This window comes from Vicugna pacos, chromosome 23 (genome assembly GCF_048564905.1).
Source record: "Vicugna pacos chromosome 23, VicPac4, whole genome shotgun sequence".
Classification (NCBI taxonomy): domain Eukaryota; kingdom Metazoa; phylum Chordata; class Mammalia; order Artiodactyla; family Camelidae; genus Vicugna; species Vicugna pacos.
This window is the reverse complement of record NC_133009.1, coordinates 7,830,461-7,846,936: the sequence shown is the minus strand read 5'-3', so window position 1 is coordinate 7,846,936 and position 16,476 is coordinate 7,830,461. Positions and strand designations below refer to the sequence as shown.

General features: G+C 45.5%; 1 protein-coding gene across 7 annotated transcripts in view; it reads left to right on the top strand.

Annotated features, from left to right (window-relative positions):
- The window catches only part of LOC140688710 (transport and Golgi organization protein 1 homolog), a 104,955-nt gene that overhangs the window by 69,127 nt on the left and 19,352 nt on the right, over positions 1 to 16,476 (top strand). The window contains exon 1 of one of the 7 annotated variants that reach the window (XM_072948438.1): positions 15,400 to 15,502. The exons of the other annotated variants lie outside the window; for them this stretch is intronic. Within the exon in view, the coding sequence (XP_072804539.1) occupies positions 15,428 to 15,502 (75 nt within the window). The 5' untranslated portion in view covers positions 15,400 to 15,427. Of the gene's footprint in view, positions 1 to 15,399; positions 15,503 to 16,476 lie in introns of those variants that run through there. 7 annotated transcript variants of the gene reach the window in all.

Below are 16,476 nucleotides of genomic sequence, written 5' to 3'. Positions count from 1 at the left end.
GTCAGAGTCTTGAGAATAGGCTCTCCTGTACATGTCAGGCTGTTGGCAACATTGTTTCTCAAAAGATGCAGAGCCAGACAGACTGAGCCTAGGAAACAGCACAGGGTTAAAGTCAAAGGAACAGATCTGATAGGGAGTCAGGTTTGTTCTTTTCTGTTCCATCATCAGTTCACTTAGATGATCAGCTTCAGGAAGTTGTGGGCTCTCCTTTTGTTTTCTTTTTGGTTCATGGTGCTCAGATTGTGTTTCTCCCAGTCTGGATTCTAAATATTACTGGCCTCATCATGCTCACTCACGTTAGATTCATTTTTCTATTTCCTTCCTCTGCACTTTACTTCGCAGTTGTGTCTAGTAAAAAGCCAGTTTTCAGTCTGTTTCCTTCCAAAGAAGGTGGACAGTCCTGTCAGTGGAATTGCTGTTGGTGAAGAAGTAAAGATGGGAGTCTTTATTAGAGATCTTCTACCTCAGGGAGAGGAGTAACGACAGCTGAAGTGACCTGGGTAATTGCAACCGCCTGCAGGACCTGCCTGCACAGTTGCAGGTTTCTGTAAAGTGGAATGCAATTGTCACTTTTGTGTTTGAACAAAAGGCAAGAACTTGTCCTTTTATGTTCCTGTCTTGTGCTGTTTGGATTTTCTTGGACAGCTGAGTGTGTGATTCCTGAAATTGGGCATGTGGAGTCCATGAAGATGAATGCCTGGTGCAGGATGCCTTCTCCTCATTCCAGCGTTGCTTATCCTGAAGGGTTTGCACCGTCTCATCAGAATGGGTGTTACTGTGGACATATGTTACTATGCCGTAGAGTAAGCCCATCCCTGCCACCCCCACCTTCCTCTCCCACTCGGGAAACGGCAGGAATAGGGCCCACAATATGTTTTTCTCACAGAACCACAATTAGACAGTTGCCAAGTTAGTAATAGCAGCCCTCCTCTGTGTAGCAAAACAAAACAGACACACACATCAAACCTCAACACTGTTAATGAGCTGATTCTGGATGTGCTGCACTCTTTTCAGCTTCATTTACGTGTTTTTATTTAGTGGGAAGATGCCTACAAACAGTGGAGTGTCCCATTGTTACCTTGTGTAGAGAGAGACCAAGACTAACCTGTGCTAATGCTTTTACTGCGGCAGCTACTGCACTAGGACCACTGCCCACCTTCCTTGTATTTATCTTACTGCAGTTTTCAAAGCAACGTCAGCCCCATTCTTTCTCAGTACAACTGTCCACGATAGGCGATGCGGGTTTCATATCCTACATTTTATGCGTAAATGAGAATTGAAGTTCAGAGAGTTGAAGTGGCCGGAATCAGAAGTGATTAAGTAGTGAGATGTAGTCTAGTAGGATGCAAATCTGCCTGTGCACTTTTGTTCTGGTCCCAAGTTTTAGCTAATTGAAAGGCAGGTCTGAATCCTGGCTGGCTCTGCTACTTGCTGTCTTGGGAAAATTGTTTAAGTTCTCCAAGCCACAGTTTCATTGTCTATAAAATACCTACGATACAGATCGTGTTATGTTTGTCTTGTAAGTGAGATAATGTGAATTAGCACAATGATCACCAAAGGAAGTGCCTAGGGTTACCTTCATTATTATTATTACTAATGTTGTTAAATGTATGCATTATCCCAAATACATTCTCTTAGAAAGTGCATAGTGCTTTTGTTTTCATTGAGATGTAATAGACATAACTTTATATTAGGTTCTGGCATACAACAAAATGACTTGATATTTGTATATATTGTGAAATGATTACCACAGGAAGTTTAGTTAACTTCCATCGTCATATATATTTGTACTTTTTTTGTGTGATAAGATTCTATTCCGTTAGTAATATCGGATGTTTTATATGATGATATTACCGGTGGTCACCGTGCTGTGTGTGTTGTGACCCCATTTTATTTTGTAAATGAAAATTGGTATCCTTTGACCCCAATTCACCAGTATTGCCCCTCTCCTCCCCACAGCTGACGACCACCAGTGTGTTCTCTGTGAGCTTGTTCTTGATTTTGTCTTACTTAGTTTCTACTTGTAAGTGAAATCAGGCATGTTCATCTCTGTCTGATTTATTTCATTTAGCATTAATGTCCACAGGGTCAGTCCATGTTGATGCAAATAGCAAGATTTCATTCTTTTTAATGACTTAATACTATTTTGTTAGATATATACACACATACCCGATTTTCTTTGTCTGTTCATCCATCCGTGGACACTTCAGTTGTTTCTGTATCGTGATGATTGTAACTGATGCTGCAGTGAAGATGGGGAAGCAGATACTGTCTCAAATCAGTGTTTTGATTTCTTTCAGATAAATGAGTGGAATTGCTGGATCACATAATCGCCCTGTTTTTAGTATTTTGGGAAACTTCTCTGTTGTTTTACATTGTGGCTCTACTAATTTGCATTCCCAACAGTCACAGGTTTCCCTTTTCTCCGTGTCTTGCCTGCGCTTGTCATGCCTTGTGTTTCTGATAGTAGCTGTTCTAACCCACGTAAGGTGATATCTTGTGGCACTGATTTCTGTTTCCCCGCTGATTAGTGATACTGACCTTTCCATGTTTTAATCAGATTGGGGATTTTTAAATTGTTACTGAGTTGTAGTTTTTTTTGTTTTGTTTTGTTTTGTGTGAATCAGCCCCTTTACAGTTACATTATTTGCAGTTCTTTTCTCTCATTCAGTAAGTTCCCTTTTCATGTTACTGTTGGTTTCCTTTGCTGTGCAGAAGATTTAAGCCTGATGTATCCCACCTGCTTATGTTTAATTTCGTTTCTTTTGATTTTGTTGTCAAATTCAAGAACTCACCACCAAGATTGCTGTCAGGAAGCTCACTGCCTGTGATTTGTTACAGTAGTTTTATGGTTTCAGGTCTTGCATTCAAGTCTTTCATGCATTTTGATTTGACTTTTGGGTATGGTAATAAGGTGTAGGAGTCCATTTCCATTCTTTTCTGCGTAGCTATCCAGGTTTCCCCACAGCATGTAGTGGAGAAACTGTCCTTTCCCCATTGTGTGTTCTTGGCTCCCTTGTCATAAATTACTGATGCTATCTGCATGGGTTTATTTATGAGCTTTATTCTGGCCCGTTGATACATGTATCTGTTTTCAAGCCCAAACCATACTGTTTGGATTATTTTCACTTTGTCATGGAAGTTGCTTTCTTTTACAGTTTTGCTAAGAGTTGTTTTCATGACTAGTTGATGAATTTTATTAAATACTCTTTTACATTTATCCTACTTAATCATTATTTTCTCATTGTGCTTTTCTGTTAATGGTATAATTTACGTAATTAGTTTTGAATCTCGACTAGTCTTACATTTTCCAGTATAGTCTACTATTACTCTATTATGTTTATGTAATGGCTTAATTCATGTAATATTATGTTTGAATACATACAGCATGGCCCTTCAGTTCTCTATATACTCCTTTTCATACTTTTTTATTATGACTTATTACAGGATATTGAAAAAGTTTTCCTGTGCTATACAGTAGGACTTTTTTATTTACTTGCTATGTAGTAGTTTATGTCTATAGTAGTTAGTATCTGCTCACCCTAAACTGCTAATGTATCCCCTCTCCTGCTTTCCACTTGGTAATCATTTTGTAAATAAGTTCATTGGTGGCATATTTTAGAGTCCACATGTGGTACCGTATGGTATTTGTCTTTCCGTAACCTGCTTACTCAGTATGATAATTTCTCAGTCCATCCATGTTGCTGCAAATGGCATCATTTCATTCTTTTTTATGGCTGAGTTGTATTCTAGTGTGTGTTTGTGTGTGTGCATATACATGTATGTATATATAAAACCCTTGTTCTTTTACCCATTTATCTAACAAGGGACATTTAGGTTGCTTCCATGTCATGGCTCTTGTAAGTAGTGCTGCTTGAACATTCTGATGTATGTATCTTTCTAATTTAGTGTTTTCTCTGGATAAGCCCGAGAGTGGGATAGCTGGATCGTATGGTACCTTCACTTTTAGTTTTTCAAGGAACCCTCATACTGTTTTTAATAATCATCGTACCAATTTATAGCCCCACCAACAGTGTAGGAGGGTTCCCTTTTCTGCCCATTGTCTCTGGCATTTGTTTTTGTAGACATTTTAATGATGGCCATTCTGACTGGCGTGAGGTGCTACCTCATTGTAGTTTTATGTGAATTTCTTTAATAATTAGCAATGTTGAGCATCTTTTCATGTGCCTGTTGGCCGTTTGTAGTTTTCTTTGGCGAAATGACTGTTAAGGTCTTCAGCCTGTTTTGGGGTTTGGATCATTTGCTTTGTTGTTGTTGTTGAGTTGCATATGCTATTTGTATATTTTGGAAATTAAGTCCTTTTTGGTCACATTGATTGCAGATATTTTCTCTGATTTCATAGTTTGTCTTTCGTTTCCTTTATGGTTTACTTTGCTGCACAGAAACGTGTAAGTTTGATTAGGTCCCTTTTGTTTATTTGTACTTTTTTTCCTTGCCTTGCGAGGCTGACCTAAGGATACATTGCTACAATTTATGTCCGAGAATGTTTTGCCTATGTTCTCTTCTAAGAGTGTTATGGTGTCATGTCTCATATTTCAGTCTCGAAGCCATTGTGAGTATATTTTTGTGTCTGGTGTGAGGGAGTGTCCTAACTTCATTGATTTATACGCTCTGTCCAGTTTTCCCAACACCATTTGCTGAAGAGACTGTCTTTTCTCCATTGTATATTCTTGCTTCCTTTGCTGAAGACAATTGACTCGGGTCTGTGTGTTTATTTCTGGGCTTTCTATTCTGTTCCATTGATCCAGAGATGTGTTTTTATGCCAGTGCCACACTGTTTTGATTACTGTAGCTCTGTAGTATTGTCTGAAGTCTGGGAAGGTTATTCCTCCAGCTTCATTCTTTTTCTTCAGTAATGCTTTGGCAATTCTGGGTCTTTCATGGTTCCATATAAATTTTAGGGTTATTTGTTCTAGTTCTGTGAAAAATGTCCTGGGTAACTTGATAAGGATTGCATGAAATCTGTAGATTGCCCTAGGCAGTATTGCCATTAAAACAATAGCAATTCTTCCAATTCAAGAGCATGGAGTAACTTTTCATCTCTTTAAGTCAACTTTAGTTTCTTTAATCAATGTTTCATAGTTCTCCATGTATGAGGCTTTCACCTGCTTGGTCAGATTTATTCCTGAGTATTTTATTGTTCTGGATGCGATTTTAAAAGGGATTGTTTTTTACTTTCTTTTCCTGCTGTTTCATTGTTAGTGTAAAGAAATGCAACTGATTTGTGTATGTTAATCTTGTATCCTGCCACCTTGCTTCATGTTTTTATATGACTTCTCTGTCCTTTTATACTGTTCCCTTAGGGTTAGTTGATTTTCTTCATTGTTATGTTAGTGTTTTTCTCACTTGTTTTTGCATATCTAATGTAGGTTTTTGGTTTACGGTCACCATGAAGTTCATATATGTTGCTCTGTTACAGTAGCTGTTTGTCTTAAAGTGATTGTCATTTAAGAAGTTTTAAAAGATCTACTGTTTTACTCCCTGCTCCGTTTTTTGTTTTTGATTTTACTTTTTTACATCTTCATGTGCCTCCTGTAAGTTTTAATTACAGTTGGTTTTACAGGTTTTGTCCTTCAGTCTTTGCAGTAGCTTAGTTAAGTAGTTGATTCACAGCCATTGCTCCTTTTTTGCCTTTAAAGTGGATTTTCCCCCTTCCCATAAGTTCTTCTTTCTTGTTACAGCCTTTCTTTTCCAGATAAAGAAGACCTTTTAATACTTTCTGTAAGGTCAGTTTAGGATTGATGAACCCAGTTTTTGCTCATCTGAGAAGCACTTTAACTCTCTTTCAGTTGTGACTATTAACTTTGCTGAGTGCGTAGCCTAGGTTCTAGGTTTTTCCCTTTGATTTCTTGAAATATCTCATGCCTGTTCCTTCTGGCCTGCAATGCCTCTGCTGAAAAATGGCTGATAGGCCTCCATGAGCTCACCTTGCCACAGATGAGTGGCATGTGAACCGCAGTGAACTGCAGCTGACTGCTAGACGACCATAAGATAAAGACTGGAACCTGGCAAGAAAGATCTTCAACTGGAAACATAAAGAGGGAAGGACAGCAAGACGGTAGAAGGGGTGTGCTCGCATATAATTGGGCCCCATAACTCCCCAGACCGAAGAGTAAGTCACAAAGGCCCTCCCACAGGAGTGAGGGTTCTAAGCCCCATGTGAGGCTCCCCAGCCTGGGGTTCTGGCATTGGGAAGAAGAAGAGACCACAGGACATCTGGTTTTGAAAGCCAACAGGGCTTAGCTCTAGGAGCCCCACTGGACTGGGGGAAACAGAGACTTCATTCTCCTGGGAAGCATACGCAGAATGTTGCATGTGCCACGTTCAAGGGCAGAGGCAGTGATTTCATGGGAACCTGGGTGACACCTGCCTGCTGGTTTTGCAAGGTCTCCTTGGGACATGCGGCATGGGTGCGGCTCACCCCGGGGATAGAACAGCTGGTGGCTGACACTGGGGGAGTGTTCATTTACATGAGGTTTCCTGGAGGCTGCCATCTTGATTGGATCATCAGCACCAAGACCCAGGCCCACCCAGCAGCCTGTAGGCTTAAGTGCTGGGAAGCCTCAGGCCACATAGCACCCTGGGTGTGAACACAGCCCCACCCATCAGCAGACTTCCTGAGCCAAAAAGACCTCTAGACAGGGCCCTACCCAGCAGAGGCCCAGGAGCAAGCTTCCTCCAGCAGTGGGCAGGCACTGACTTCTCCTGCCAGGAAACCTGCAGCCTCATGCACCAGGGAGCAGCTACCAGAAAAAAGAAAACAGCAATCCCAAAGCCTGTGGAAGGAGCCCGCAAACACAGGCCAGAGTCCACACTGGGACCGGCTGGACCCTGGCCCTCAGGTGACAAGAGAGGAGCGTACTGCTGGGACACACAGGATGTCTGCCAGAGGGGACCACTTCTTCAAGGTTGAGAAACATAACTAACCTACCTAAAAATACAGATAGAAAGAATGAGGTGGCAGAGGAATATCTCCCAGGCCAAGGCACAAGGTGATCCCAGAAGAGGAAATAAGTGATGAGTTAGACAGTTTATCTGAGAAAGAGTTTAAAGTAATGACGGCAAAGGTGCTGAGGCAACTCAAGAGGCGTATAGGTGCATAGAGCGAAGTTTTTAGCAAAGAGTTGGAAAACACAAACCCAAATGGAGTTGAAGAATAAAATCGCTGAAATGAATAACACACTGGAAGGAATCAAGAATACACAGAGTCACAGAGTGAAGCAGAACGGATCAGTGAGCTAGAAGACAGATTAGTGGAAATCACTACTGCAGAACAAAACAAAGAAAAGAATGAAAAATATTAGAATATTTTAAGAGAACTCTGGGGCACCATGGAGTGCACTAGCATTGGCATTACAGTGGTCCCAGAAAGAGAAGAGAGAGAAAGGACCTGAAAAAATTTTTGGAGAGATAATGACCGAGAACTTCCCCAGCTTGGGAAAGGAGACAGTCACCCAAGTGCAGAAAGCACAGAGTTGCACACAGGATCAGCCCAAAGAGGAACACACCAAGGAATAGAATAAGTAATCAAATTGACAAAAATTAAAGATAAGGAGAAAATATTAAAATCAACAAGAGAAAAGCAACAAATAACATACAAGGGAACTCCTGTAAGGTTATCAGCTGATTTTCAACAAACTATATATAGGCCAGAAGGGACTGGCACGATATATTTAAAGTGATGAAAGGGGAATCTTACAACCAAGAACACTCTATCCAGCAAGGCTCTTGTTCAGACTTGATGGAGAAATCAAAAGCTTCACAGATAAACAAAAGCTAAAAGATGTCAGCACCACCAAACCAGCTTTACAACAAAGATTAAGCAAACTTCACTAGTCATCAAATCATTAGAAAAGAAAACAAAAAGAAGAAATGGGAAAAAAAACCTGGCAAAAGATTACTTTGGCAGTTTGGGTTCTTTTATAGTTCTATATAAATTCTGGAATTGTTTGTTCCGGTTCTGTGAAAAATGTGAGTAATTTGATGGGGTTTGCATTGGATTTGTGGATTGCTTTGGGTAGTGGGGCCATTTTGGTAATGTTGATTCTTCCAGTCCAAGAGCACAAGATATCTTTCCATTTCTTTGTATCATCTTCAGTTTCCTCCATCAGTGTTTTACAGTTTTCAGAGTATGGGTAAACTTCCTTGGTTAGATTTATTTCTAGGTATTTTGTTGTTTTTAATGCAATGGAAGTGTTTATGCCAGTTAAAAAATTCTGGTTTTTGAAGTGGAAAAAAAAAAGTGAATGAAAGGCCGCAAATAGCAAAATATCCTTCCTTCTTATGAGTGACGTGCATTCCATTACGTATCTATGGTGCGTCGTCTTTATCCATTCACCTGTTGATGTGCATTTGGATGCTTTCATGTCTTGGCAGTCGTAATTAGTGTTGCTGTTAATAACAGGGTGTATGTATACTTTTGAATTAATTCTTATTCTGTGGTTGCTTTATTCCTTTAATAACTCTGTAAGTTTAAAAAGCTAAAGCTCTAAACGTTCTTAGAGACTGAACAGTGCACGTATGTACGTTTAAAAATATGTGAAGTACAAACAGCTGATAGGCTTATGAGGGATTTCCTTTTATGTGAGGCTTTTCTTTTTCTCGCTGCCTTTAGAATTCTGTCATCTTCTTTAAATTTCCCTTTTGATGCTGTGACTGATGTGGTGCTGTTTGAGCTGATCCCGTTAGGGACTGTCTGTGATTCCTGCGCCTGGACATCTCTTTCCATTTTTCAGATTAGGCACGTTTTCAGCCACGCTTTTGTCTAAGGGTTGCTCACCCTTTCTGTCCCTTCAGGGACCCCCGTAACGTGAGTGCTAGTGTGCTTGGTGCTGTCTCAGAAGCCCCTTAAACTCCTGTAACGGGCTTTTTCTCCTTGCTTTTCTGATTGGGTGTTTTTCATTCTGTCTTCCACATTGCTGGTGGATCATCTGTATTGCCTGATCTTCTGTATTCCCTACACTTCTGCTCCGACTGGTTCTTTTTTCTATTTTCTGGTTCTGTTTTTACAGTTCTTCCTGTGTTCATCTGTTCGTTTTCCCAGTTCAGCTGTCATTCTTAATACTGCTGCTTTGACCTCTTCGTCTTGTAAATTATCTATGTCTTTTCATTATGGTTATTTCCGTTTAACACGTGTTCTTGTGTCTTCTCATTTTGAGTTTCTACAGCTCTGTGAAATTAGGTGAAACAGTTACAGTCCCAGAATTAAAGGTGTCCTTGTGTGAGAGCACTCCTGTGCAGTCTTCTGTGCCCAGCAGGTTTGTCAGGAAGAGCTGAACCTGAAGTGATCCTGGGGTGCCCTCTTCCCCCGGGACATGCTGGCAGCCACTGCAGTGGGGCGGCAGGGCTGGAGTCACATGGACTGGAGCCAGTTCCAGGTTGAAGCAGGGGCTTCTCCTCTGCTCAGTGACTGTTCCAGCCCTATCAGGGGTGGCACGGGGTCCCGTGGGGCTGGAGCAGGATCTCTGTGGGAGTGGGGTTCTCCTGGGTGTGGTGGCAGTGTCCGCTTTGGTTTGGGATGTGGCTGAGGCCTGAGGACTTGCAGCGGCCCTTCTGCACTGGTTTTACCTTTTCCCCAGTGTGCACACCTTGGCTAGAGGGTGGGTCGGGGCCAGAGAGATTGGGGCCGCAGCCCTGAGCTGGCCCCACCCCGTCAGGTGTGCATAGGAAAGTGAGTTCTGGGGATGGCAGGCCCTGCCCTGGTGCTGGTGCTGGTGCTGTCCCCTGCAGAGTGTGCACGGGGACACTAGCTGGCTGTGACTGCCGGCCATCTTTTCAGAGGCAGGGCCACTCCCAGGCCAGCGCCACTTTCTCCCACGGTATGCACGCTCACCGGCAGTGGAAGCCTCCGCCTGAGGGCGGAGCAGCACCAGAACGCGGAGGGCGGGAGCAGGAGCCTGGGGGAGTCCGGGGGCCCGCCTGAGCCACCCCTGCCAGCTGGCCGGAGCCCCAGGCAGCGTTCAGCCTGCTGTGTCCCTGCCGTGGTGGGGAGCCTGCGAGTCTGCACTGGCTCTTCAAGAGCAGACGCTGGGTTCCTTACAGCGCCCCAGCAAGCCCGCTGCTTTTCACCCCAGCTGAGGGGCTCCTCGTCCCAGCGCTGAACCCCGTGCCTGGCGTGCCTGATGCGTGGTTCAGACCATGACATGAGGCACGGTGGTTGTCAGGGCCGGAGCAGCGTTGGGACCTCATGCTGTCTGAGCACGGATGCCCACAGCTCCTGGTGTGTGTGGCTGCTGGAGGGCCCTGCGGGGAGCGGCTGTAAGTCTGTTTCGCACAGACAGTTGGGGCTCGTCATGATCATTCCTCACAAAGATGGTATAAGGCCAGATATGCCGTGTCACTTTCCAGGGGCTTGAATATTATAATGTGTGATGTGCCCTAGCTGCCTAGTGTGAGCAGCATGACTGTAGGTGCTCCGGGTCCAGGAATGCAAACTCCAGTGATGCTCTTGGGAACCAAAGGAGCAGGTCCTAAAGGGGTCTGCTTATCGTAAATACTCCTACACGTGTCAGTCATAGGGAAACGCCAGATTAAGAGATGAATGCTGCCTGAGTTTATATTGAATTATTAGAGAATGTAATGAACCTGTAAGATTCTGGATCAAAATTAGTGCAGTGACAAGTGGAAGTGATCCAGGTAGTACATACAGTAAGAAAGAAAGTCCTGAATTTAATCATCTTGTCTGATTTTCTCAGTGGGTAATAAATGATTAGGGTTTTGACTAATCTTTTTATTAAACTATAGAATGTGATCGTTTGTGAAGTGTGAAAGTCTAAGGATATTTGTAGCAAGGTTAGCATTGTGATGACATAGTTTTGGAGGCTAATCATCCTTAGGAAAGATGAACTTGGCTGGCTGTGTGTACTGGGGGAAGAAGACAAGTTGCTGATGCAAGCGGAGGCACTAACAGAGGAAGGTTAGTGGAAAAGTGAAGGCTAGTGTCACTCAGTTGATTCAGGAAGAATGAGCTGATAAGGCTGGTTAACAGGCTGTAAGATGTAGTATTTATTCAGAAGATATGTTTTTTGATAGCTGTGTTAATTGTATTATATAACGTTTGTGATAATGAGTTTTAGCCTTGAGGAAGGTTAAGATTTCGTACATGATCAGTGCCGTAGGCATTGGATTCCACAGCTGTCAATGATCGTCCTGGTGCAGCCTCACAGGCGGGGAGCACCGATAAGATAGTAAGTGTTACGCCAGCTCATGTAGAGTGGGTGCTGAGCATGGTGACAGTTTCTGTAGTGAGTAATGATGATCTTCTGCAATCTAAGCATAGTAAGGAGGATGTTAAATGTGATTTACTTGTTAGTATCCATGTAGGGCACTGTAAATGCAAAAATGATAGTAACAAAGACTAATGCCACTTGATTAATACGAAGTTAATTATACTTTTATGAGACAAAAGGGTATTTTTATTTAAACTGATTATCGTATACATTCGTTCTAATCCTTTTTAATTCATTCATAGGCTAACCTTATGGCTCCTAGTAATGAGATTAGAGTTTGTGGGATAAAAAGTTTAGTTTTTAGGTCATTCTTTTGAAATGCTCAGTGTAGGGGTAGGAGGGGGGCAATTTGTAGGTCAAATAATAGAAAAGTAGTGACTACTGAGTAAGTGAATGGAGAAGTGTGGGTGCGCTGACCCTACAGAGTCACATCCACATGTGTGGGCCTGATTTTTCCGGACAGACACTTACTAGAGGAGGTCAGAGTGTGATGGGACAAGCTGTGAGTCCGGCAGTTCCCTGGGGAGTGACGTCAGTGTAAGCTTCATTATTGTTCTCCAGTTACAGGAAAAGCTGTAGGGTGGAAGTCAATTGTACTGTTTAGGTCTAGAGAATAAAATGCTCATCAATAGATAGCATCCTATAGAACAATCACACTTTATCTACAAAACACAGTATCGGGCCGTGGATTGAAATCCAAAGTGATGAGATGTAAAGGAATTTTAGCTGGCGTAGAAAGCACAGAATGAGAGAAGTCGAGCCAGTAATTTTGTGTAGTTGGTGGAAGCTTTTAGCCGTGAAAGCTGCTGAGCCAAAACTCCATCTGAAACTGAATTTTGTATTCTTCTGACGCTTGCAGTAATAGAAAATAAGTTCCCAGAGGAACTGTAATGAATCAGGCTTGAAGTATTGTTTATGATTTCTTTCTGTTAGATGATGGGAACGCAAGTGAGGGAAACTTGAGAGGCTCACAGAACTGAAGTATTAAGATGGTATTATGGGAACTGTGTGTGTGGTCAGGTGATGTGTGCACATGTCTTTAGATACTCGTTTTAGGATCCATATGTATTTGCCTGTGTGTGTGGGGGGGTGAGAGTTTAGTCGTGGGGAGAAGCACTGTGAACTTACCCACCCTGTACTGGGAGCTGTAGGACCTCCTTCCCTGTGAAAAATGGCCCTGCTCTTGTCACCACATCCCCACCCATGACAGCACTTCTTTGTAATGAATGTATGTAGTGTCCTGTTTGTCGTGGACCAGTGCAATGCGTCCATCATAGTTCATAAAGTTACTTATTTAAAATACAAAAAGTACTCGTATGTATGATGGATTTTATGTTTTTTTACTCTTAATTGCCCTGGTGCCTGACTTAATGATATTAAAAGACCAATTTCCTGAGACGAAATCGACTTGCCGTTAGGAGTCAGGATCACCGATGACCACATCCTCACTCTGTTTGTCCTGACTGAGGCATGACTTAGTGTCATTGCAAGAGGAATTACCTAAGACAAAGCCAGTGGTTTCCTCAAACCTCAGGGAGCAGGTCACAGGATGGGCTCCAGCTGGAATCCCTTTCCAAGGTCGACCCTGGTTCAAGGTCAAGTTACAGCGCTCACCACCCCTGAGACCCTTAGGTGATTCACACCCTCTCTGTCTCCTTATGTATAAAATGCATTGTCGAGAATGTTGTATAAATGCAGTAAGTACTCCAGTTAAAGAATTTGGTCACTTGGCACATCGTGTTGCTCAGTGTGAGTCCTCAGTGCATTTTCCCTGATGTTATTTGGTAATTTACTGGGGGCCCCGACTCCTGAGGGTTGGAGGGAATTCTGGTTGACCCAGGATCCCTGAAGTCTGCTCACCCCGGATGGGACTCAGTCCCTCCAGGCCGGGGGACCCTGGGGCCAGCACAGCGCCTGAAGCCCAGCTGTGGAGCCAGGAAGGCCCACGGTGCAGTTGGAAACGCAGCCCCGCTGGGTCTGTGAGGAGTCAGGGTCAGCTTCCCACAGGGCAGGCTCTGGAGTTTCCTCCCCAAGGGGAGCCCATTCTCCTGGATGTCAGCCCTGACAGGGACAGACCTAGAGGCTGGAACCAGCAGTCCCAAGAAGAATGGGAGGTACCAATGTTTGCAAGTATGGTGACCCCTGGGGAGCTCAGCTCCAGGGAGGCCAGAACCTCAGAGCGGGAGGGACTGCGAGGCCAGGCTTCCTGCCTTTTCTGCCCCCTTCACTCTGGGCCCCTTCCCAGGGTCGGGCCACACTGGCCCAGGTCCCCACCATGCACGCTGGGCTGGCTCCCTCTTTCCTTCTTGTCTCCGCTTCCCCCTACCCGGTCCCCTCTGTCACCTCCTGTCCCTCTCTAGGACTTAATCCCCCCCTCTCTCAGTTACTCACACACAGTCTCTCTCCTTGCCTGTGTCTTCCCCTGTCTCCCCCCCAGGCCCTCAGGCCCTGTGCTCTGGTCCAGCCCTGTCCAGGGCCACAGGGCCCCACCTGTTCCAGCCCTTGCACGGTCACGGCCAAGTTGTGGCCCCGGACCTGCTCACAGTGGATGAAGTCTGGGCACAGAGGCTGCTCCCGCTGGTGTTCACTGCTGCCCCACTGTTCCCACTGCTTCCCGGGCGGCGCAGCCCCACATGCCCTGGCGGTGGCCTGGCCTGGTCCCCAGGGCCGCAGCAGGGCTGGCTGCCTCCCGCGCCTGGAAGGAGGGAGGGCCCTGCGGGCTTAAGGGGCTCCTAGGGGATTGGATTGAGGGACCACTAAGGAGCCGGATGGTTCTGCCCAACTCCTCTTCGTGAGTGGCAGAGAGTCCCAAACCACTGGCTGCGCCCTGCCCGTTTCTCACTAAGAACACTGGGCAGACTGTGGGAGCTCCTGAGACTTAGGAGGGAGCTGCTGCCCTCAGTCCCCTTCAGAGTTTGCCTGGAAGTGGGGCTCCTGGGGGCAGCTGGCAGGGTGGGGCACAGAGCCTGTATTACTGCGGGGCCCCCTCACTGGACTCCAGCGGCCACTCCTGGCACCTCATGCCTTCCTCACTGTCAGCAGTTGGCCACTTAATGGGGACAGATAGGAGGGTCTCTCTGACCCTTGTGACTGGCAGGCCCCACGTGCTCAGTATTGACTGATTGAATGAACACAACCACACCCCCATATCTGGATACCGAATCTTTCCGCCAGCCCAGAAGGCCCCCTCGCAGTCATGACTACCCCAAAGTGTTAACTTTTCTTTTGCCCCACCAGAGTACTTTGTGCCTCTTTGGACCTGGTTGTACATGAATCACCCAAGTGAACTGTAGGAGGTGTGACAATATATAGTCATTTATTATTACATGTACTTTTGGTGAGAGTAATAGGGTTGATTTTTAAGCATGTGTCGTATGTACCTAAAAGCAATGTGTCATCTGCAGGTGTATTTCAGATATAGGTGGCCATATGGGTGTGGCGCCCTGAGATGGTTTGCTTTTAAGATCTTCTCCGTCTTATGGATGTTCTGTCTGCCTTTTGCGTGCAGTGCTGAGCGAGGGGGAGTGAAGACCTCCCGCTCTGCTTGTGCAGCTGATTCCTCTTGGTTCTGTCATTCTTTGCCGTACGTATTTTTCAGCCACTGTGCATGGGAAATGCTGGGAATTTGGAGGAGGAGGGAGCGCCCAGAAGTGGGGTCAGGGGACCTGGGTTGAGAAGGACCAGAAAGCATAAGGTCAGAAAGGTTTGCAGAGAGGACCCAGGGTTGGATGGCAGGTGGTGGGGCGTGTTCTAAAAGTGAGGTCGCCCGGAATGTTCAGGGGTGAAGGCAGGTGATTGGTCGAGAGAGGGTGTAAAGCATCGGCGTTGCTAAGGCATCATTCAAACAGGAGAAGGCTCGGAGGAAGGAGTCTCGTCCCCTCCAACTGCTCCTGAGAGTCCATCTGACCTGCTGTCTGTTCTCCTGATCTGTTGACCTGCTGACCTGTCTGAACCCTCCTTCCTCCCCTCAAGAGCTTGGTTGACCCTCATCCTTTCTGTGACCCCCTTCTCCTCCCAAGTGCCAAACCCCCCTTCCTGTCACACTCCCTTCTCAGTCCCATCCCCAGTTCCAACCCCACCCCTCCCTTCCCCGCCCCTCCCTCCCCCCCTTCCCCGCCCCTCCCTCCCCCCCCCCCCGACCTGCCTGGGGACCTGAGGGCCCCTGAGAGGACCAGGACATGGAGGTCTTGGAGGTCTTGAGGCTGCTCTTTGGGCCCCAGTGGCTAGGGTGTCCCACGTACCAGGACGTGAATGTGAGTCAACACGGGCACCGGGGGGCTCCTCCTTTCTCCTGGGCTTTCTTCCACACTGTGGTTAAGTCTCTGCTTTCTCATGGGGTCCTTGATGGGACCTCACCCTTTGTGAAGACCGAGGCCCTTGGGGCAGGTTCTTGGCCAGCCTGGAGCGGCCCTGGCCACCGGCGTCCGTCCTCATCAAGATCTGGGTCCTGTCAGGATTTCTTGGACCAAACACAGTAGGGTTGACAGGAGGAAGCCTGAAATAGTTACTTTGTTGCATCAAAGAAGGGAGTGTGAATGTACTAAAAGCCGTTGAGTTGTACGCCTACAATGGGGGAATGTGTGCATTATATCTCAGTAAAGCTGTTTTTTAAAAATCTGAGAACTTCTCATTTCCTAGGAGTCATAGAGTTAGGCCGGCTTCTGGAGAGCGTGTCAGGATCCTGCTTCAAGCTGCACGTTCGGGTCCAGTCCCCGTGCGGCGCGCTCTCCTGGGAGTGCGCCCTTCCCAGCTGTGCCGTGTGGCAGCCCTGGGAGCAGCGGGGTCTCAGCTCTGGGCTGGCGCTGGTTGGTTAACCAGTGACGCGGCATCTGTGCTCTGTGCTTTCTGGTCTGTTGACTTTTAGCAAGCTTTATTTCCTTTTTTGAGGAGTGTACTCTTTCATTCAGAAATTTTAATGTAACAAAAATACTCAGTAGCCCTATGTTTTTTTAAATGTCCTTATTGAAGTACAGTCAGTTTACCATGCTGTGTCCGTCCCTGGTGTGCAGCGCAGTGCTTCGGTCACATAGGAACGTGCGGATTTCCATATTCTTTTTGACCACAAGTTACTACAGTATATTGAATATAATCCCACATGCTCCACAGCATGAGCTAGTTGTTCTTCTACTTTATCTGCATGTTAGTATCTGCAAATCTCAAACTCCGTTTTTCCCTTCCCACTCCCTTCCCCCCTGGTAACTATTAAGTTTGCTTTCTATGTGAGTCT